At 36.6% G+C, this 24,708-nt stretch overlaps 1 protein-coding gene across 11 annotated transcripts in view; it reads right to left on the reverse strand.

Annotated features, from left to right (window-relative positions):
• PTPN13 (protein tyrosine phosphatase non-receptor type 13) overlaps positions 1-24,708 on the reverse strand; it is a 175,001-nt gene that overhangs the window by 132,269 nt on the left and 18,024 nt on the right. For all 11 annotated transcript variants that reach the window (XM_084881588.1, XM_084881587.1, XM_084881583.1 and 8 more), the window contains exon 2: positions 6,571-6,690. In XM_084881588.1, coding sequence (XP_084737714.1) covers positions 6,571-6,685 — 115 coding nt within the window. In that variant the 5' untranslated portion in view covers positions 6,686-6,690. The remainder of the gene's footprint in view (positions 1-6,570; positions 6,691-24,708) is intronic.

Genomic DNA, 24,708 nt, shown 5'->3' on the forward strand with positions numbered 1-24,708 from the left:
TTGGTAAAATTTTGTTAAGACGTTTTGCATTAGTGTTCATAAGGTACTAGTATATTGGTCTATAGTTTTACTTTCCCTAGTGTATTTATCTGGTTTTGATATTATAATAATGCTAACCTCATAGAATTAGTTGAGAAGTGTTTTCTCATTTTCTATCTTCTTCAAGAATTGCTTTCTCTTCTTTAAATTTTTAAATTTCCCTAGTGAAGCAATACGGGCCGAGAATTTTCTTTGTGAGATATTTTAAACTATATATGCAATCATCTTAATAGATATACTAGATATAGGCAATTCAGGTTGTCTGGTTGTTGTTTTTGTGGGTGAGCTTTTTTTGGTAATTTGTGTCTTTCAGGTGTCCATTTCATGTAAATTATTAAAATTTCCAACAATTTATTATTCTTTTAGTATCTGTATAACATAAAGTGATGTCACTTTTGTCACAGACATTTTTTCTAAATATACTGTTGCAGTGCTCCTGGAAGAGCTATCAATTTTAATACTTTATTTTAATGTGTAAATAAAGTGGTTTTACAGGTCTAAATAGGTATTGCTCATTAAAGCTTTATAAGTCATGTAAACTAGGCCTTGTTTCTTTATTTCTAAAAATGATTAGTCAGGTGAAATGAAGATCTTTCTAGTTCAAATAGTTTAATTTCATAAATAAAAATATATGTGTATGTGTGGCTCTGAGTTTATATAGTTCTTACATGTTATTTCCCTTTCAATGGCAAAGACATTTCCCTAAAAGTAATTATTCAATGAAAGCAATTCTATAAAATAAAAAGAGGAAGCACTTAATATTTCATGCAATTCTGCTGATAAAAATAACAGGTCATTCTCTAGTAATACTGTTTGTTTAAATAGGTACTTACAAAAAAAAAATAGGTACTTACAAATGCTAATTTTTAAACACTTCTTAATCAGTGAAGTGCAAAGTTATTTATTTAATATCTGTCCTACTTATCTGTAGTAACTTGTAGTTTTCACTCATAGGTATAACAAGCATTTATAATAAAATACAGCCAAAGAATTCTATATACCCTGTTCTCTGAATCGTATCCAAATTTTTTTTTCCAAAAACAATAAGAAATATGATACGATCTCAATTTTCCCAGGACACTTGCTGGTAACTCTGAATTTGTTTATTCAGAGTTACAGCAACTTTACTTGTTTGTTTTTAGTACTTCTCTTTATCAAAATGCTTTATTTGTTATCTTTTAAACGGTTCAATTTACAAATTTCATGAATTAGTTATTTTATTTGTTAAACAGGAAACCAGAAATGAATACAGATATAATAAAAGGAATTTACATGGGAATTCTATCTTTGCCTAAGCCAGGGAGACTAGGTCTTTCCCTCTCATTAGTTGCGAAGAGGCAATTTCACAACAAACAATCAACTATTTTACACCTTAAAATTCTACAGATTCAATGATGGATTTTTTGCAAAGTGCAATCATTTCATCACTTTTTTTAAAAAATCACCGTTTTGGGCAACTAATATAATTGTAAGCTAATTTTTCCAAGGCAGCAACAATTTCCCAGAATGTGTATGAGAATGACATTGCTTTTTATTACCTAGGACCACTAAGCTACTGCATGAGTTTATCCATGATGTAAAAGCTAAAATCTTAAATGTATATGTTTTTCAATCAGTTAATAAGCTATGCTTTTTCCAATCTGTTAATAAAATGAAATAAGAAACATATAATTAGAAAGGGAGGACCCTTAATAAAATTTCTCCAGAATTTCTATTTCAATGGCCACATTTAATTTTCAATTTAATTTTTGGCCTTAGCTGGCCAAAAATAGTGAAATCCATCTATCTACTATTTATAAGAAATACCAAAGTTTCAATATAGGTAAGTTGAAAATGAAAAAGGAAAGATATTCTAGGTAAAATGGCAAGGAAAAGGAAGCAGAGGTGGTAGTTAAGAGCAAACTAGGCAGAATTTAAGGTGAAGAGTAAAAAGAAAAGAAAGGCTTAATTTAAATTGATAAAAGATCCAATCTATTTAAATTACCAATTATACATATCACATAAAATTGCATGAAAACACATGATGACAGTAGGAAGACAGACAAAAACATCATTATAGTAGAAGATTTTAACTATTCCGAAATATTTGACAGATCAAGTATACAAAGCAATAAAAAGCTAGACAAATTTTCAAAGCACATGCATTAATAAGCTTAAATTATACCCTAGACACAGAAAATATTTTCCAAATTCCCAGATTATTTATAAAATTAGACCATGTGCAAGACCACAACCAAATCTCAAAAAATTTCTAAAAAGTAATCACATAGATCACAAATTTTAATAAACACAAGACAATAAAACTAAGAAACTTACATATAACACAGAAAAAGCATTATCCAAACAAACAAATAAATATTTAGAATTATACATTTGAAAATAGTTTTACCTTTCCTCCTCTGAGGAGAAACTCATATGAATATGGTGTCTTCCAATAAAGTTATGCTTAGAAATGGTTATTTAAATATTAACCACAACAAGTTTGTATGTGTGTGTTTTTTAAAGGTTAAAATTACAAGGAGACTCAAAAAGATGAAGAAATAATTATCTTGACTTGTGTTCAATAACCCTACAGTAGAAATGCTTATTGCCAGTCTTTTATTAATAGGAATATCAACTTTCACTTAAATACTGAAAACACACAGAAACATACAGGTTAAAGAAGGTAGGAAGAGTCATAGTCTGTTTTGCTCAGTGGGTAAAGTGTCAGCCTGGGGACCAAAGGGTCCCAGGTTGGGCTCTGGTCAGTCATGTACCTTGGTTGCAGCCTCCTCCCCAACCCAGGCCCTGGTCAGGGCTCGTGCAAGAGGCAACTAATCGTTGTGTTTCTCACATAAATGTTGCTCTCTGTCTTTTCCTCTCTCTTCCACTCTCTAAAAATCAATGGAAAAATGTCCTTGGATGAAAATTTACAAAACAACAACAACAACAAAAAACAGAACAAAACACAATAACAAAAAAGTAGGAAGAAAAAGCCATTCCTAAGAACCAAAACTAAGACACAGAAAAGAGAAGAAAACAAATTTTAGGAAAACAAAACCCTTAGAGGCCATTGTATTTTGCCTGCTTTTATTTCACTTAACAATACTAGTCATTATTCATAGGGTGTTTATTACAGAACCACAAAATAAGCAAACTAATAGAGGTTTCCCCACTTTTTGAAAGTCTGTTTTACTCCACTTGGCTTTTATTAAAGAGCTATATTAATACTGGTCTTTGCTAACTGAAAGAATTCCAAAGAGGATTTTAGCTTTTATTTTTAAAAAAGGTGAAAACACAGCATTGAGCATTTGTCTTCCAAAGAGCCATTTTAGAGGCAGGACACCTGGGCAGCGAGCGTGGTAGTGCCAAGCTCTTCCCAGTTAAACCGAGGGTCCTTATAATGTTGATTAAATTTAGCTTTAAATCCTAGCTTCAGAAATCATCTCTATCTGTCTCTCATAGACCTAGCCTTTTCCCTGGATAATCAGTAACTCTGGGGGCAGCAGAAGATAGCAGCCAGGATCTGGATAATATTGGTCACAAGGTCTAGACCTCTGGTCAGCTAAAGATAATCTCTTGAGCTGCTATGTATCAGTGCCTGAGTCCAACGGTAGAAGGGGCCCCTGGCTACTTTCCCTGAGACTGAATAGAGGAACAAGGGAACAGATCTCAAAACTGTCCTCAAGACAGAAATAAATGATTTATTACTCTTCCCCACCTCCAACCCATCAGTTCCCAGCATGACCCAGAAGCCCTAACCCAGTGTCTTACGATTTTGCCCTATATACTCTAGTAAGCTACTTGACATGGGGAGTTCAGGCTTTGGAGCACCAGTTTGCTGGTCTCCTGGATGGCCAACTGCAATTCTGTTTGGCCGTAGTGCCCTGTGGATGAACTCTCTGTTGTATAACACCTGGGAGCCACACTCAGCATCAAGTTCTCACAGCTTTTTTTTTTTTTTTTTTAAATATATTTTATTGATTTTTTTACAGAGAGGAAGAGAAAGGGATGGAGAGTTAGAAACATTGATGAGAGAGAATCATCAATCAGCTGCCTCTTGCACACCCCATACTGGGGATGTGCCTGCAACCAAGGTACATGCCCTTGACCGGAATCGAACTCGGGACCTTTCAGTCTGCAGGCTGATGCTCTATCCACTAGCCAAGCTCTCATAGCTTTGAACTGTGTCTGTGAGCGTCTGTGCTTTATCTCCATATATCTTGTATATCCGTTATAAAAATGTGCTCTAAGGTAATCAGAAAAGCCGAAGAGAACTTATAAAGGTGTTACTTAACATAAAACTAGATGTAATTAAACATATTTGGCATGATTTGGTAGGTTATTTGGGAGATCTGGAAACACTAAAAATTTTTCCCATACAAATTAATGGCATTAGCTTCTTTGATTTACATATTTCAGCTTAACAAAAGGTTTCATAGAAATGCTCTGCTTTCTTCTGGAGAAAAAAACCTGTATTTTATTTCAGTTCAGTAAGGAAAACAAACAAACAAATAAAAAAATTTGTGGCAAAAAAAAAAAAAAAGACAGTGTGCTATCAAATACAAGAAATAAACAATCCTAGATTTCAGATAAATTCAATCAAATAAACATAATGTTCCTCAAAAAAAAATAGAAATTTCCAATTGGCAATCATAATAGTTGGTCTCTCCAGACGGCCAAGGAAATCCAAATTCAATTTGTCTATTTTACTGATGCTATTCTGTGAATTGGACTGAAGGCCTATGGTAACCAGCTCCATCAACAGTGTTTAGGGCATAGCTGCCTTACAATTAATTTTATAACATATCCAGTAAGCCTATTTATTGTAACGTTTCAATATGTTATGCAATAATTACATCTCAATGACAAGTACTTTACATTCAGACACTGAATCTCTATTAAAATTACGAAATTTGAAAGAAAGAGTACTCAAGAGTATGCAAGATGCTTATATTCCACGAATCATGGCTCGGGCAGTGGTCCTGCCATTAGTACAATAAAGAGGTATTATCTCTCCCTCCCCTGAAGGAACATCTGTAGTGATTGTCTCTATCATGCATTTGGCACACTGTTTTGAAGCAGTAAACTTTTCATATGCATCTGATCTGAATAAATCCTTTAAGGGCAACAGTGACATCTTCTTATCAGGATCTTCCATGCAATACCTCACAAGTCCATGTTTCTTAAATATGAACTGACCATTGTTAATTAACTGAGTAATGCCACCACATATCCTTTCTTCAACAACACCTTTGAAGCATGGCTACCTGTTCTATAGCCTAGAGTGGCTATACTTTCAAATTTTCTGAAAAAATTAAAGCAAACAAAGCTACAAGGCCTATTAAAATAGCTAGATTTTAGGTAAGTGGAATTAAATAAAAGGAATTACTTTTCTTTAGATTTATCCTAATTCTAATCAAACATCTCAGTGACAGTAGAATTGGGTGGGACCTAACACCATTTTGTTTAAGTTCCAGTCCCTGGATGGGAAAATAATAGCAACAACAAGAATGGTGGCAAAGCTTTACCATCTGTCCTCAATCTGTACTCAATCAGTAGTCACCTGTACAACTTCCCAAGGGTCACCATGTTCTTACTCTTAAGCAATTCAAACAGAACATTCTTAAAAAAACTTGTTAAAACACAAGTTGCTGGCTTATATCCCCAGGAGTTTCTTATTCAGTTAGGTCTACAGCAGGCCTAAGCATTTGCATTTTAATACATTTGCAAGGTGATGCCGCTACTCATCCAGGGACCATACTTGCAGAATTATTACCTCATCTATGTTTGTTTATTGTGCCTGATTAATTAATTCAAATCAAAGATGAAGTTTGGTTGTTTACTTACTGTTCTAAACAGGTGTTGCTCATATGGTGGAAAAGCTTCCTATGGAATTTTCAGCATGATATCAAATGTTTGTGGTCAACCAATGGGTGACTCTAATTTTTCCCGCTCCAAAATGCCACATGACCATTTGGAGCAGGTGACTACCTCTATAGGGAAGCACCAAGGAAATTACTCAGTATACATTATCCCAATTTATAGTTGCAGGGATATTATTCTCTCTGCCAGGAATGTTTTCCCTCTGCCTTACCTGGTTAACCTCTCCTTCCCTTCAGGTCTTAGCTTGATATAAGCAAGGAGGCCTTCCTTTTCCTCCCCATGACCATGTCAAATTCTCCTACTATGAGTTCTCATAGAATCCCTGGATCCTCTCCTATGTACCCTTGTCATGGTTGAATTTTTTACACTTGTTTATATAAATATTTTATTAACAGCTGTTTTCCACACTGGACTATAAGCTCCCTACGACTGAACTATAAGCTCCCCACTGAGAACATTTTTTATTTTGATCATCATTACATTTTTAATCCCTAGCACAATATCAGGCACATCAAAGATGTTCAAATAAACGTAAGAAAGTTCTGAGCTTTTTTAGCCCTAAGAGAGGTAAGGAAAATATTCTTCTATACTCTGCCCCTTTATCAATTTTCAGCTATCCAATATTCAAAATTAATAAAAGAAAAAAAAAAAAAAAAAAACACCTACCTTTCCTGAATAATTCTTGAAGACTTTCAGCACTTTGATTTAATACAGCCCATATTTCTTCCTCCTGAAGGGGTCCACCCCGAACCTCCAGGGCCTCAGCTAGTGACACGTGCATATTACCTAGGAAACAAAGGTGACAGATGGTCTACACATCAACAACATTACTGCACTTGAAGGAGCGAAAGTTGTCATCTATGAGGTCCCTGTCTACCTAATGCTTCAATATGGCTTTCAATCTAAATATAATTCTACACTTAGACTCATAGAAAGTAAATGTATTGAAGGGGGTGGGGGGGAAAACATCAAAACAACTACTTGCCCTAGTACAACAGAGTAAACATCAGAGACAGAACTACAGAATAGTGGTGCTGACTAGTATTTCATGGGAGAAGATGGAGAGACGGCAGGGTCCCAGGAGGACAAAGTGCAGATGATTAAACCAAAGCAGCCAGACTGAATTGAAGACCTGTCTGACCATTTACCTACCCATGCAAGTAAAAAGGGTAGGAGGAGTAGAGAGGAGACTCTACAGCCATAGTGGGAGAAGTTGTGAATAAGATGGAATTTGTGTCTTCCATTCATTGACTGATTTCTATATTTCTAACATGTATACTATAATCCTATATAATAAAAGCTAAATGTGCTAAGTGTCCCACCACTCATTCAACTGTTCGACCAGTCACTACAACATGCACTGACCACCAGGGAGCAGACGCTCCGACCAGTAGGTTGGTTTGTTGCTGGGGTCCAGCCTATCAGGACTGGACAAGATGAGCCAGACACGCCCTGGAGCCCTCCCCTGGTCCCTCCCTGGCCGGCCAGCCCCCATCAGCCTCCATTGGGACTGGGTGAGACAGGCTGGACCCCCTGGATGAATCCACGCACCGGGCGGACTTCAGCCCCATCCCTGCAGGACAGGCCGAGAGACCCCACCGGCACATGAATCTGTACACTGGGCCTTTAGTATACTATAACTATAAATTGTACACTGAATGGACTTAACTATTTCTAGACCCAGCTTTGCTGCTGAGAAGGTTCAGAATAGGACGCCCCAAAGTGTGCCACTTTAGCAGGTGAATTATTTTGAGTTGATGGCATATTGAGACCCAGCAGGCTCGTGAGAAACTTAAATCTCTCCTCAAAGAATTTAAATTTGGGGCCTTGCCCATTAAAGGAGTTATTACTAGATATTACTTGTTTTCCTCCTATCTCGAGGACAGGGCAAACATCTAATTACTGAACATCTGCTCTACTTTTCATCCTTAAATGACCTTCTTCCCCTCTGCAGCCCAAGTTACCTTACCTCAACCTTAGTTCAGAATGCCATTTTATACCTCCTTTGAACTTTCTGTCTCTGAACCTCTTGTGTTTGTGGGGTATCTGACTCTCTCATGTATGTGAGGTCTCTGAACCTCTTGTGTTTGTGGGGTATCTGACTCTCTCATGTATGTGAGGTTCCCATGCATACATATTTAATTAAATTTGTTTATTTTCTCTTGTTAATCTGTCTCATATAGATTTAATTATTAGAATAATAGGAAGAACCATAAAGAGTAAAGTTTCTTCCTCACCTACACTGCCAACTTACCATTTGCTCTTGGGAAAATAATTTTACCTTTAAACCTCAGTTTCCTATTTATGACATAGTAATAATAATAATATTAATGATCTGGGGACTATAACAAAGAAAGAGGTTATGCCTATAAGCATCATAATCTAAGACTCTATAAAAATTTGGAAAGTTGCCTTTGTGATAACATTTTTGTAGGGTCAATTTTTTCAGTGGCATTCAATTAAGTAGGTGATCTATTGATAGCATTTAAGGTTTTCGTGGGTCTCAATAATCCCATTTTCCTTTTGGAAGGAGAAATGCAGCTAGTCAAAACTTCCTATATAGATTTTCCTGAATTGATACTTCTTGAAAAGAAAATTGCTCTTTACAGTAATTACTAAAATTTCTACCCAGACCAAACAAATTCAAGCACAATGGCAATGTATATATTATGGTAGGCAGAAGCAGATGGGTTGGGAAAAGAAGCTATGAAGCTAAAGTGAGTGAAAAATATTAAATACTTATTTTCTGTAATATATCTTTTGTTAAATTTTAAAATTAACCTATAAAAGGCTAACCAAAAAAGCTAATAGTTTCTTTTAATTTACATTTATGATAGTTTAACTCAGAATGAAAAAAGTAACTCAAGCAACAAAATGAGGCCAGCCTTGTCCTGTTACTTTTCTTTTCAAATGTGTACTATAGCATTTTATGCTTGGAGTATACCTTGAAGGGTATCTACTTAAATGTACAATGTGTAGTCAAATAAGAAAAAAATAATTATATAACATAACCACAACCACTATTATGTTTTTTATTAACAAAGGTATAAATGTCATGGCCTTAAAACTGTGCCCACAGTTAGACAAAGCCACAAAGGGATTCTAACAGATGTCTTTTTAATCCTGAAGGATTTGTGGCACTCATAGTTAGCACAGAAGTGATTTTAACAGAATGAAATAGTAAACAGATTAACTGAATCCAATCAAGTGATATGACAATCTGTCCAGAAATAAAGTAATGAATTAGAAAAATTTAAATAGATTCTACGGAATAGGGCTATAAAAGTACACTGTTTCAAGAACAAAGCTACTATAAAATAGAGCTTTGGGCAAAGATCCACTCACCACCCCAGCTAAGGATTTCTTACTGAGCAGTGAGAAACCATAGTGAGTTGAGAAGGCAACCCCTAAAATCGTAAGCATCTTTTACCCAGGATGATTTATTTACAATGAAGTTTATAAAAGTTTACTAGAAGCAAACACACATATTAGTATTTTTTTAAGTTAAAAAATCTCTACATGTGTGGTATTTTAGCTGTTTATAATGTTTAAGAGAATAAGGCTGGCAGCTGTGAGAGACCCTATCAGTGCATGAAATTTTGGGCACTGGGCCTCTAGTTAGTAAATAAAATAACAGCAATATCTGCTTGTAGCAAGTATATTATAAATTCCTTAACACTTTCAGCAAAATATACCAAATAAAAGAATACAGCAAAAAAGGCTGACACTTTCATGTCCTCCAACTCTATTTTTTAAATTATTATTGACTGTAGGTACTAGATGTTTTTTATAGCAATTTACAGTTACAAATTGTGTTTGCTAATAGCAATTTCATAATTTATTAAGTGGCATTGCTTAATGAAGTCTTCATGTTTTATCATGACCCAGCAGTGAACTAACACTTCAGTAATAACAAACACTTCAGTAATAAAATATGAAGTATAAAACACATCATTTTAATATATTTTATTTGTTAATGCCCTTTTTAAAATATATATATATGTATTTTATTGATTTTTTTTTTTACAGAGAAGAAGGGAGATGAATAGAGAGTTAGAAACATCTCTACATGTGTGGTATTTTAGCTGTTTATAATGTTTAAGAGAATAAGGTCAGTTAGAATAACAGATTAGCCTTGTCATTCCAAATTAAATACTGTTAATTAATAAAATGAGATATTTGTCCTAGCCAACTTGGCTCAGTGTATAGAGCCTGAGGCCTATGGACTGAATGATCCCGGTTCAATTATAATCAAGGGCACATGCCCAGGTTATGGGCACGATCCCTAGTAAGGGGCATGCAAGAGGGCAGCCAATTAATGATTCTCTCTAATCATTGATGTTCCTCTCTCTCTCTCTCTCTCTCTCTCTCTCTCTCTCTCTCTTCTCTCTCCCTCTAACGTCCTCTCTGAAATCGTTAAAAATATATATATTTTTAAAAATAAATTAAAATTAAAATAATGAGACACACACTATATTGCTATTAGAATAGCTAAAATGAAAAAGACTGACCATACGAAGTGTTGACAAGGGTTTGGAGGACCTAAAACTCTCATACATAGCTAGTTTGAATGTAAACTGATACTCTCTGGTAAAATGTTTAAAGAGTTTCTTAAAAACTAAATATAAGCCTATAATATGAGCTACGGTTTTGACTTCAAGGTATTTCCCAAAAGAAATTAAAGCACACAGCCATAAAGACTTATACACAAATGTTCACAGCAGCTTAATTTGTAATAGCCAAAAACTAGAAACACGCAAATGTCTATCAACAAGTGAATGAATAGATTTTAGTATATTCCCATAATGGATACCAAGCAATAAAACAAACAAAAGAAACCACTATTATTGATGCATAAAATAATATGGATGATGAATATGTTCATTATCTTAATTATGATAATGGTTTCACATTGCATACATATGGCAAAATGTATTACATTGTACACTTTAAATATGTACAGTTTATGTCAACTATGCCTCAATGAAACTGTTAAAAAGAGAAAATAAAAACTAAAACAGACCAGAGCCAGATAAAGCACTCCTTTTCTTTGTCCCATGAACATGCCTGGATTTTTTTTAATTGTCAGAAGAAACCAAGTCTCAACTTCAGGTAATACATAGGTTTTGTTTGTTTTAATTGTTTTTTAATTTGTTTTCTAAAAGTTAACTTTTTCATTAAAAAAAAATCCTGTAAAACTAAAGAAACCAAAATCCATGGCTAAGGTCTAAGATCTTCTCTCCTTTGACAAACAAGTCAAAGCATATCTAAAATGCCATGTATCTTACGTTTATAAAGTTAGAATTTGTGCATTGATGACACATCATGTCTTAAAAATCCATTACTCAAGATAACAATCTCTTGTTTTTCTTTCAATTTCTAATTTCCTAAAAGCATTTAAAGATAAAATGATAACTACAATAATTCCTGGACAACTTAAATAATATGAAGTTATTTCTACCTATTAATTTTGATCCAGAATGATCAACAAAAAGAGAGGTATATACAAAGTAGCAATAATAAAAGCACTCAAAGTAGCAATAATTTGAGTTCTAAAAGACTAAAGCTAATTTCTCTAATAAAATAAATACATTGTTATTTCTTTCCATTAAGGGTAAGTATAGAACGGGTAATAGAGAAAAAAAAACAAACATTATTGCTTAATATAGCTAGGAAAGACTAATAAAGAATTAGAATTTTAAGGAGAAAAAAAGAAAACTCAGTGTTTTAATTGGCTGTTGCTCAAGGTAGAAAACAGAATGTGTGTAAATATTTTTATTGAAGTTGGAGCCACGCGTATTTGTCAACTTTTCCATTGTACTTTCCCAGTGAGAGAAAAGAAACTAAAACAATCACAAGTCTAAATTGCCTTTCTGGGTCTCTGGCTCATTTCAACTACTTATCTCAATAGAAATCATATATGCTTGCTTCCTGCTTTCAAAGGACAGCTTCAAAACCAGAAGAGAAAAACTCTGGAATTCTTCAGTCCCTCTTCATATCATTAAACTGAGAAATAAAGCAAATATTCCAAATTTCACAATTGCTGTATTTCTCCTCACCGACTGGGAGGTACCTACAAAACAATGTGATGGTAGAATTTTGGTTTTGAGAATTGTCTTTCTATAGCAACCCCTCCTCTACATCCACTGATTTTTCTTAACATTAATATTATGAAACTTGCTGGTCCTTCTCAAGAAATATAGACTCTTAAAATATCTCAAAGTGGACATGCATTAAAGATAACAAATATGTATAAAGCACAAAAGACTAAGTAAAAAGTAAATCATATTTGTCTTTCATATTGTAGTAAACAAATTAGGGTGACAGACATAATTCTGAGATTGTGCTTAAGATTCCTTCCATGTCGCCTAAGTAGAAGGACACAAGTAGCCCCTAGGAGCGGACAGTGTACACCAGCCAACAATCAGAAAGAAAATGGTCCTACAACTATAAGAGACTGAATTCTATCAAAAACCAATGAGCTTGGCTCAGATAATATCAGTCACAGATGATACCTTGAGTTCAGTCTGGTGAGATCCTAAAAAGTGGAACCATCTAATCTGAACCCAGACTCCTGAGCAAAAAGAAGTGTGAGATAGAAGAGACCAACATGGTGGTGTAAGCAAACACCTGTACTTGCTGCCTCCCACAACCACATCAAAATTACAATTATTGTAAAACATAGAACAACCATCATCCAGAACTGCCAGAACGCTGGCTGAATGGAAGTCCTACAACTAGAGAAGTAAAGAAGAAAGCACACAGAGACTGGTAACAGGCTGGTCCAGCAACCATGTGGGCCACTTTTTTAATTGGGAGGCTGCCCAGAGGAGCAAGGGGTCCCAGCCCCACACCAGATGCCCAGCCCAGGGTCCCAGACCTGGGAAAAGAAGTACCTTCAGGCAGTAAGAACTACGAGCTGTAAAAACCAGTGTGGATTGGGGCTCAGTGACATAGAGGCTGCTGGCGACCCAGTTGCTCCTCTTAAAAGGCTGGCACCACAAGCTGAACTTACAAGGTCCCCCTTCCTCTGAGCTCCAATGCCAGGCAAGGCTCTGGGGAATGCAGACAAATATGAGGAGGAACTGGATTGTCTGGCATCAGGGCAGGAACTTGGGGGTGACTTTCTCCCAGGTAGAGGTGCTCACAGGGATCATTGTTACTATGCTGGGACTTTCCCGGTTGCATTTCTGTTTGCTCCACCTTGGTGATTCCCTGAGACCCTGCCTCATCCAATTTGCAGCCCCACCCAAGCTGCCTGAAGCAGTTTTTGCATATGAATGGCCTGTCCTAGCTCAGGTTACACTCTCTCAACAAGCTGTAGCTGGGTCAGGGAGCTCCAAACCTATCAATAAAAGGCCCAAGACCCAGACCAGCACCAGCCTGCCTTGCTTCACATTTGGGTCTTGTCTGGGCACTTCCAAACCTGATGCAAAGAGGAGGAACCTGCAGATCTCTCTGTAGCTGGGTGGCCCCTGGCAGTGGCTGACTTTGCACCTCCCTGGAGAACCAAGAGCCAATGTACCCAGTGGTCAATGTCAGGCCATACCAGATTACAACTCTAGACATCCATAAGCAACACACTCAAAGGGCAGATGCAGTGAGAACCAAAGCACCACTGAAGCAAGTCCTGCTCCATAAGGGTATCTCCTGCTCAGCAGCTTTCCCACTGTAGTCACAGCTGGTCCTCACAGCTAATTGGCCTGGAGGTCAATTCCTTCCAGTGACACCAATAGCAATCAAATCTCAACTACAATAAGTCTGTGAGGAGACTAAGTCCTCCAAGGGACTTAGTGAGACTTTCAAGGATATTAGTGAGAATGAAAAAAAAAAAAAAAAGTGAAAGGACCAGTCAGAAATTAAGCATACACTGACTGAAATAAAGAATAATAAACAGTGACTCAACAATAGACTAGAGCAAGCATGAGCCACTTCTTCTCTGAAATCAATAAAAATATATTTAAAAATAAAAAGAATGTGAAGGGAAATCTTTGCTATATAGTGGCTGAATGCATGGTGGCATGGAAAACAGAAGTAAAAAGTGACAAAGCTAGATATATGTCATAGCTAACGATATTTCCAAGTGAAGTGTTAAAGGTGAAATCTGGTATCCTGCACAGTCTTATTGTAGCCCACAAAGGGTTGCACCTAAAGTGTCCATCTCAGGTGATTGGGGAGGCTGAGCCACTGTATAGTAGGTGTCGTTGTACACCTACTATACAAGGCCACTCTATCATCTCAAGGAGGCATAGCAACTCTATCCAATACATAGAAACAAACCTATGAAATTAGCCAAAATGTAGAGACAAAGAAACATGTCACAAATGAAAGAAATGGAAACAAGCAAACTACTAGATATAGATATCAAAACCACAGTTAGAAGGTTACTCAAGAATCTTCTAGAAACCTCCAAGGGACTTAGTGAGACTTTCAAGGATATTAGTGAGAATGAAAAAAAAAAAAAAAGTGAAAGGACCAGTCAGAAATTAAGCATACACTGACTGAAATAAAGAATAATAAACAGTGACTCAACAATAGACTAGAGCAAGCATGAGCCACTTCTTCTCTGAAATCAATAAAAATATATTTAAAAATAAAAAGAATGTGAAGGGAAATCTTTGCTATATAGTGGCTGAATGCATGGTGGCATGGAAAACAGAAGTAAAAAGTGACAAAGCTAGATATATGTCATAGCTAACGATGTTTCCAAGTGAAGTGTTAAAGGTGAAATCTGGTATCCTCTTGCTTCTTATAGTGAAATGCAAGAGGAGAGAGGTAAACTGAGGAAAGAGCTGTAAAGACAAAGGAACCAGAAAAAATATCACCTTGAAAAAAATCTGAAGTTGTAGCTTTTGACTAAGGCAGTGAAGCCCTGCAAAACCCAGAGTTCTTAAGGAAATTGTTTCAGAATAAACATTTCTAACTTGTGTTAAAAGTAAACAGAAAGAATAAAAATTGAAAAGAGGCTGTTTATCACTCCCAAATTCTTCTGGCAAGACTCAGATGGCAGAGTCAAGAGTTATGAAGGATTATTTCTAATTAAAAACTCCAGCTGGAGCCTGCCAACCTGGATTTCAAAATGGACCAGTAACCCCGCACTTTTTTTTTTTTTTTTTTTTTTTTTAGATTGAGAGAGAAAGAGAGAGAGCGGAAGGGAGAGGGATAGAAAGATAAAAACATCAATGAGAGAAACATCATTGATTGGCTGCCTCCTGCGAACCCCCTGCACCCACAACCTGACAGGAAAAGAACCAGTGATCTCTTGGTTCCTGGGTCAATGCTTAAACTGAGTCACACCAACTGGGTGTGACTCTACTTTTTACTTTTAAATTTTCCCTTCCCCCTTTTGAACCAGATGTCTTAAACAGTTATCCCATGCCTATCCCAGACAGTCTCTTTAGTTTTATAGATTCACAGATAGATGAAACAAACCTAATTTAGATGAGTTAGGTAAGATTTTGGACTTTGAGCTGAAACTTTAATGGGATGAGAATGCTGAAAACTGTAGAAATATTTTGCTTGTGTATGTGTATGGGGTGTGTGAATAATTGATGGCCAATAATTGTGGTAGGCAAAATTCTGCGATGGCCCCCACGTTCCTGCTTGGTGGTATAACAGCCTTGTGAAGGTAGGACCTGTAAATATCAAGGAATAATCACTCACTTGAATAGGTTATGTTATAGAAGACTTTTGCAACTGACTGGAAAGAGATTCAAATCACTGACCCAGCCCAGCTGGTGTGGCTCCATGGGTGAGTGTTGACCTATGAACCAGGATGTCAAAGTTTAATTCCTGGTCAAGCCATATGCCTGGGTTGTAGGCTCAATCCCCAGTAGGGGACATTTAGGTGGCAGCCGATCAATAATGCTCTCTTATCACTGATATTTCTATCTCTCTCTCTCTCCCTCTCCCATACTCCCTGAAATCAATAAAAATATATTTTTAGAAAATCACTGACCTAATAGCATTGATAAGCTGAGCATACACAAAGCTGACAGCCAGCAAGAAAATGGGAACTTCAGACCTATGGCTGCAAGGAATTAAATCCTGCCAATAACCAGTGAGCTAGACTGGAAGGCTCAGATGAGATTTTTGCTCTGGCAAACACCTTGATTTCTGCCTACTACACCCTAACCCAAGGATCCAGTAAACTTGTTCCTGGACTTCTGACGCACGGGAACTAAAAGTTAATAAATTTATGTGATTTTAAGCTACTAACATTGTGACAACTTGTTATCTAGCAATAAGAAACAAATATAAATAGAGTATAAATTTTGAAGAAAATATACAAAGTAAATCCTTTTATACTTCTACTCTTAGGTTTTCTGGAAAATGCTTTCAGACTATTAAAACTGAAATTGTAAGATTTGGAACATAATGGGTAAATTAATCATTATCTTTCTAGACCTCAAGCTTTTTACAAACCTATCATTTTACCTTTTAATCAATAGAACAATTTGCATTGAGGTGCCTTTCATTATATTCTGTTCAGGATGTCAGGTTAGATGGTCCAGAAAGGTTGACCAAAAATCACTGCACACCAGTCACAACATATGTAAGACAAATAGTTAGTGACAGCCAATTAAAGAGTTTCCTGGTACTTTTTTAAATTAGTTTGATTAAAATTAAAGTAGATGATGTGATGTAATCAGAAATTCATAATTTTTTAAAAAATATGTTTATATTGATTTTAGAAAGAGAGGGAGAGGGAGAGAGAGACTACTTCCTGCATGCTCCATACTGGAGATTCAATCTGCAACCTGGGCATGTGCCCTGACAGGAAATGGAACCAATGATCTCTTGGTGCATGGGTTGATGCTCAACTATTGAGCCACACTGGCTGGGCAGAAATTCATAATTCACTAAGAAGAAAATAAACAAATGGGACTACATCAAAATAAAAAGCTTAGAGAACATCAACAAAACAACCAGATAGCCCATTGCATGGAAGAACATATTTGCTTATGTTACCGATAAGGTTTTAATCTTCATAATTTATAAGGAACTCATACAATTTAACAAAGAAAGATAAATGATCCAATCAAAAAATGGGAAACGGACTTAAATAGACCCTTTTCGAAAGAAGACAGAAGGAAAGACAGATAAGAGACAGATGAAAATATGCTCAAAGTCAGTAATTATCTGAGAGATGCAAATGCAAACAACGTGTACCATCTCACACCTGTCAGAATGACTATCATCAATAAATCAACAAATGACAAGTGCTGGCAAGGATGTGGAGAAAAAGGAACCCCCGTGCACTGCTGGTGGGAACGCAAACTGGTACAGCCGCTGTGGAGAACAGTATGAAGTTTCCTCAAAAAACTAAAAATAGAACTCCCATTTAGCCCAGTGATCCCACTTCTGGCAAATATATCCCAAGAAACCAGAAACACCAATCAGAAAGGATATATGCATCAAATGTACAGAGCATAATTTACCATAGCTAAGATTTAGAAGCTGCCTAAGTGTCCATCAGCAGATGAGTGGATTAAAAACTATGGTACATCTACACAATGGAATACTACTCTGATAAAAAAGAAGGAATTCTTGCCATTTGCAATAGCATGGATGGAACTGGAGAGCGTTATGTTAAGTGAAATAAGCCAGTCAGAGAAAGATAAATACCACATGATCTCACTCATTTATGGAAAATAATGAACAACATAAACTGATAAACAAAAACAGATCCAGAGACAGTGAAGTATCTTTCAGACCGTTAAACTTCAGAGAGAAGGCAGGGGAGGAGTGTGGTGTGATGGGAGGTAAGAGATCAATTAAAGGACTTGTATCCATGCATCTGAGCATGACCAATGGACACAGACAATACAGGTGGGGTCATTTGCTGGGGGGCAGGAGCGGGCAAGAAGAGGTCAATGGGGGAAAAAGGAGGCATGTGTAAAACTTTCAAGAATAAACACTTTTTAAGAAAAAAATCACAGTTGAAAGTGCCAACTTGAGTGGCCTTGACCACACAACTGGAAACAATCTATGATACATGTGTGAGGAGTTGATAACATCTGCCAACTCTCCTTTATTTCTTCCTCTTTCACTGTTTACTTGACCCTTTTTGATTTAGCATCTGTTCTATACTATTTCCTATTTCCCTGATGGCAATGTAGAAAAATGGTAAAGTACCTAAGTTTGAGAGTCAGGCAAAATGAGTTTAAGCCCAGCCCATGCATTTAAGAGTTGTGTAATCTTGAACTAGTTATTTCACCTTTCAATGGCTTACTTTCCTCCTTTGTAATAGAAAAAGAATAATACTTAATCATAGGGTTGTTAGATTAAATGAAACGATACTGATCTGCTCATTCTAATCCCTGTTAGTTCTGAGTCAATTTGATTGATTTATCATTATAGGTAATATTTCCCTGCTTCTTTGCATATCCATAAATTTTTTATTGGATGCCACATATTATGAAGTTTATCCTGTTGGATGCTTATGTTTAATCCTCACCTTAGGATATGATTTTTATTATTATTATTGATTTTAGAGAAAGAAGAAGGGAGAGAAACATTAATGTGAAAAACATCTATCAGTTGCTTCCCTTATGCGCCCTGACTGGGTATCAAACCTGAGATCCTTTGGTGTGCAGCACGATGCTCCAACCAACCCAGCCGCACCAGCCAGGGCTGGATGCTTTTGTTTTTAAGTATTCTTATGTTTTGCTTTTGGATTAAAAATTATTTGAAAACTTGGAAGTCTGACCCTTTGGGATCGGGCTTTTATGATTTGTTAAACTGGTCCAGAACAATGCTCAGTCTAGGGCTAATTATTTCTCACTACTGTGGGGAAATTCTTCTGCGTACTCTACCGAGTGCCTCATGAATCTTGAGATTTCCCAGTGTGGTTTGTGGAAACAGGCACTATTTCTGACCCTGCATACACAAATACTGTTCCCTCTAATCCAGCTCAAGAAGTTTCCTCACGTGTAAGTGCTATCGAGCACTCAGCTGAATCCTCAAAAGGGACTTCTACAGATCTGCAGGGTTCTCTTTCTGTGTAGTTCTCACCTTTCCAGTACTCCATCCTGTTAACTCTAGCTGCCTGTGTCTCCTTAGACTTTAAGTAACATACCCTAAATTCAGGAAGTCTACCATTCTTCACCTTGTTTCTCGCACCTTGCATGCACCACAGTCTAGAAAATCTCTTCAATTTAGTAAGCTGGGCAATTATAAGGCTTTGTTTTCATCTCTCAGAGATATCACTTTTTTTCATTGCCTGATCTCCAAGGTCTTGAAAAGTGTTGCTTCACATATTTTATCCATTTTTTAGTTGTTGTGGGTAGGAGGGTAAATATTGTGTCTAATACTTCAACTTGGTTAGAAGCAATTTTGCAAGCTTACTTGGTTTATTTTTTCTGTACTGAGCCACTGTAAATGGCATCTCATTCAATCATCCCTGATGGATTGGGGTTAAATCTTACATGGCCCATGAGGCTGCCCCTTTCCTAGCAGATTGTTTCTATGTGGGTCTTTTCACTAATAGTCTTAAAGGCAGTCATTTTTCTGCTTAAAAAGCACATTTGAAAGAAATAGTATTAAGACTAAGGAATTTTAATGTTATGGGAGAAAATGTCTTTAGTTTGTGCAGCTTAGTAAGTCACAAAGTGATTTTCATTCTATAGAATTTCTATAAGAAAGATTTCCCTTTTATAATTCTTACAAATGAAAAGAACATTCATGGGAGGAGTAGGGAGATACTGAAATGTGGAGACAGGGAAAGAAGAATGGAAGATCTTGAGAAAGAAAGGGATTGAGAATGAAACTCATGGAAGCCAAGACATACGTCATTGTCTCTATATAGTTTGTTCTTTTCTTTATTCCTACACAAAAATCCAATGTTTACTTAACTAATATGCTAACGTGAAGTATTAATCAAAGCAGACAGCTAGAAGCATTATCATTATTATCCCTTAATAAATGTCAAAACAGAATATGGCAAGTTCATGCAAGCATAAGTAGCGAAGATAATCTAGGGCATCGGTTGCATACCAGTGGCCCATGGGCTTTATTTTATTTGGCCTGCAGTCATGTTGTATTTGGCCTATAGAGTCATGTTGTATTTGGCCCACCCCATTTATTTTACAAAAGTGTGAATTAGTAGCTAGTATTTATAGATTTGATTTAACAAATGGAAGAGATTGCATTTACAATTTTTGAAGAAAAAGGAGATATAACTGCTCAAAGTGGGGAGCAGAGTCTGAGCCCTTTAGTTAACTATAGTCTATCATTCATTATTGTTTTCTTCCCTTCTCAACTATCCCTCACCCTTCTTCCCCTCCAGGTATTTTTAGGCTAGTGACACATATTTTATACATTTGTCCTATATCCCAACTTATAGAACAAATGTATAAAATAGTGACCAAAATATATATTACCTTTTAAAGGGAAGATAGAATTTTTAGACAGATACATGGAACAGGGTACTTATTTTCTACTAGTTGTAGGAAAGCTGTATCTGGGGTACATTTTTTAACTATAGATTCCTATGGGTCTGGAAGTATCTCAAAATGCTTCTTTTAAACAAAATAAATATAAATTAGATATAACTCCCTTAGGAAACTACAATGTACCCTACCTTTTGCATACATTTAAAAAGATACACATAAAAGGAAGCATAATTAGAAAGAGTTACAACAATGTCATTAGAAAATTATTCTCTGGTACACTTGTCCTCCCAATGCAGGACAAAAACAAACAAACCTGAACTTTAGATTCAAAATAAGAGTAACTCTGTATTTATTCTTCAATGTTCATAATTAAACCAAGAAAAGAAAATTAGAAGAACAAATGCTATACACCAAAACTTTCTATATGTTGAGGTTTCTTTGCACCCCAGTGCTCTATAAAATAGAAAAATTGAAAGAGTTAAGTACCCCTTACAATTGTAAAATGATCCAACTTCACCTAAACCAAATATTTATCAACTTCAGTTAAAAGAAAATTTTCAACTTAGCAAACAAAACAGTATAAGACATCCATGTTTGGTTTTATTACTAATAGATTTTTAACTTCTCATAAAAGAATGGAGATTAAAAAGTCAAAAGTGTGAGACATGTCTAATGAGGTAATTTGAGGAAGGGGGTAATAAAATCAGAAACACAAAGATGTAGTTTATTATACAAAAACAATTTGGGGAAGCCCTGCCAGTGTGGCTCAGTGGCTGAGTGTCATCCTATGAACCAGGAGGTCCCAGATTCAATTCCAGGTCAGGGCACATGCCCAGGTTGTGGGCTCAATCCCAAGTGTAGGGTGTGCAGGAGGCAACCAATCAATGACTCTCTCTCATCATTGATGTTTCTATCTCTCTCTCCCTCTCCCTTCCTCTCTTAAATCAATAAAAACATTAAAAAAAAAAAAAAAAAGACTGCGTAAATTTTTTTCAAAAGCAAAGAACTTTATTGCATATTAACAGGGAACATGTAAAGTTTCACTCAGTTTGGCACATTATTCATTAATGTTTCCTTCCTACTTTGGTAATATTACTGAAGAGAGCACCCCAGGGAGGGAGCTTGGAAGTAGGAATAGAAAGATGACTTACTTGTCAATCTTTGTACTTTCTAATGTTGTATAATACACATTTTACCTATTCTAAAAATATATATAAGATACTTAAAAATAAGAAAACAAACTTTACCTACTATAATAATTAAAGTCTGCACAACTCATCCCCTCTGAGAGCAATAAAACTATTTACTTAATAAGAGAACTGCATGATTATCCAAATTATTTGTATGAGACTACAACTCCTAAGTAAAAAAAAAAAAAGGAACTGAAAACAGTTAAGGAAAGGGAATAATAGTGATTTTAATTTTATGCCTCAAAGAACTCTAGGATACAAATTCCACTTCTCCAAATAAGAGCAAATGTCAACCGATTATAGTGCAAATGAATTTTAAAACCATATAATAAACTAAAACTTAGTACTTTTGTAGTTCTATCAGACACATACAAAGCATCTAAGTCTACTGAAAGAGTTGATTCAAAGGAGAAGAAAAGAAACTTTGTTAGCAGTTACCAACAGTTTGGGGTTCTGTAAGTAACAGCTGTCAAACAAACCAAAGGACTTTTTTTTAATGCACTAAGAATGGAATGGAGAGTTTGATCATAATTATTCTGAATTACCACAAATTCATAAGATCATTACTACTAACCCTGAACTAAGTTATAGATGATGTTCACAATTAAGATATATAGTATGTAGTGATTAAATAAACAGGCTTTGGGACCAGATAGCATAACTAGATTTAAAATGTTGGCTCTCCCACTTAACTATCTATATTATTTGGGCAAATCAGTCCAACCTTACCTGAGTTTCCTTATCTATAAAAATGGAGATAATAGTCTACTCTGAGGCTGTTTTGGGAAATTGAATTTTCACTATATTAAATAGTATATGTATATTAAATACATTTTATTGATTTCAGAGAGGAAGGGAAAGATAGAAACATCAATGATGAGAAAGAATCATCAATTGACTGCCTCCTGCATGCCCCTCACTGGAGATTGAGCCCACAACCCAGGCATGTGCCCTGACAGGAAATTGAACCATCACCTCCTGGTTCATAGGTCAACACTCAACCACTGAGCCATGCCGGCTGGGCTTACACAGTATATTTTGAGTTTGCATTGTCATTATTATTACTGAAACATGTTTGTAAAACAGTAACCTAAACTCAAGTACAAGTTCTAGTTTGTCTAAAGTGTTGGCTAAGATAATTTGCTGCATTATCTTCGATATTTTTTTAACTCTTCAGGCAAAATATCATAATCTGTTTCTCAACTCAACGTAACAGATTCTATATGCCATGAGTTCTTCACAAGCTACCAGTAAGCCTTCTACTCCTAAAACAAGTAGGTTTTCCCTTACACAGTGGGACCTCTGTTCTCAAACTTAATTCATTCCAGAAAGCTATTCGAAAAGCCATTTGTTCGAAAACCAAATCATTTTTTTCCCAGTGGAAATAACATAAATTTAATTAATCCTTTCCAGACTCATCTTTCATGTATACAATACATGGCTAATGTACTGTTTAATCTGTGAACAAATACTTCTTTTCCTAATTTACCGACCCACTCGTACTAGTCTTAAAGGAATCACTTTCAACGCTCGTTCCAGGGGTGTCTTTCAGGACGGATGCAGCATCTTCACGTTCTCACATATCATTGCCTCCAAAATGCTGCCACACACTAACTGCTTTCCTTGTATCCAAGTAAACAATTTTTCTACCTCTTCAAATTGCCTGTGATGGTGGTTTTGTGAGCACTTTCACACACTTAGCAACACTAACACCCTTGTTGGCCTCTTCATGTTTTAAAATTGTGTTAATCATTGATTTCCCCAGCAACAAAAGCCTGAGAGGTGTTTTTTGTCATGCTGAGGAATCAGCATGGAAGGGTTATCAGTTTGAAAGAAGTTTTGTTCCTTCCTCCCCCTTGAACAACTTGGCAGAGGACTAAATTGTTAGAGAACCAAGGTTTGATGGTGCATCACCATTTTGGGCAATTTTGTTTCTTTTTTACCTTTTTTTAGAGTGAAAGTTTTCAATAAAAACAAAGCAAAACAAAACTATGGTTATAATCATACTTTACTTATTAAGTTTTATCTTTTTTTCTATTTAATATAGTTCCATGTTATAAAAAAACTTCTCATCAATCTAATTTTTGATGATCACACATTCCATTGTAAGGATTTAGAAGACTTTAAATCATTCCTTTTCTGTGAGCTCTTTATGTTTATGCACTTTTATACTGTTACAAACCTGATGCTAAAAGACCATAGGTTAGTAGAGGGAGGCCTTGGCAGGAAGGGGGTTAATGGCTGAAAATACATTCTTTGCAAGAATGTCATTTAAGAGCTCATGACAATTCCAACATAGACTGTGGAGTTCTCTTTCATATTTGCTAGGTAAATTGAGGTACTAATTTGCTCCTCCTTGATTCTACTCATTTTGTTTATTTTTAAAATAGATTTTTATTGCCTGGCTGGCATGGCTCAGTGGTTGAGAGTCAACCTATGAACCAGGAGGTCATAGTCAGGGCACATGCCTGGGTTGCAGGCTTGATTCCCAGTATGGGGCGTGCAGGAGGCAGCCTATCAATGATTCTCTCTTATTCTTGATGAGTGACCCGGTGCATGAAATTCATGCGTGTTAAAAGGGAATTAGTTAGAGGAAATATTTTGATATTGCTATTTGTCCTTTCTCTATAATAGAAGTGTCAAAGATTAAAGAAAATTAGTAAGATGAATATGAAAATCTTCCTCCTGTCAGAGTCTGGGGTGTGCCACGGAACCACAGTCAAGTCCTCGCCCACCCATATGCGCCCCGAAGAAATGGCAGGAGACCCAGACCCAGCAGGCTTCACCCCTGTCAAGCCCTGCCGGGTAGGGGGCATGGCCTCAGGTCACCTGGTCCAGCACTGGGGCTATGGGTACAGCCTGAGGTCTCCTAGCCCAAGCTGTGGGGGGGGCAGATGGGGGTGCAGCCTCAAATCCCCTGACCTCCCAGGCCAGGACAGGGGGCATGCCTTGAAGTCCTCATCAAGCCCCTCTGGGCAGGGGGCACAGCCTCAGGACCCCCAGCCTGGCACTGGGGCGGGATGCACGACTTGAGATTCCCTATCAAGCCCTGCTGGGCGAGGTGCATGGCCTGAGGTTCCATGGCCCAGCGCGAGGGCGTGGAGCATGGCCTCATGTCTCCTGGCCTGGTGCCGGGGAGGGGGGTGTGGCCTGAGTACCCCCATCAAGCCCTGCCAGGCAAGGGACACAGCCCGAGGTCCCCCAGCCTGGCGCCAGGG

The sequence above is a fragment of the Pipistrellus hanaki genome (assembly GCF_964339955.1).
Source record: "Pipistrellus hanaki genome assembly, chromosome: 1".
NCBI lineage: Eukaryota > Metazoa > Chordata > Mammalia > Chiroptera > Vespertilionidae > Pipistrellus > Pipistrellus hanaki.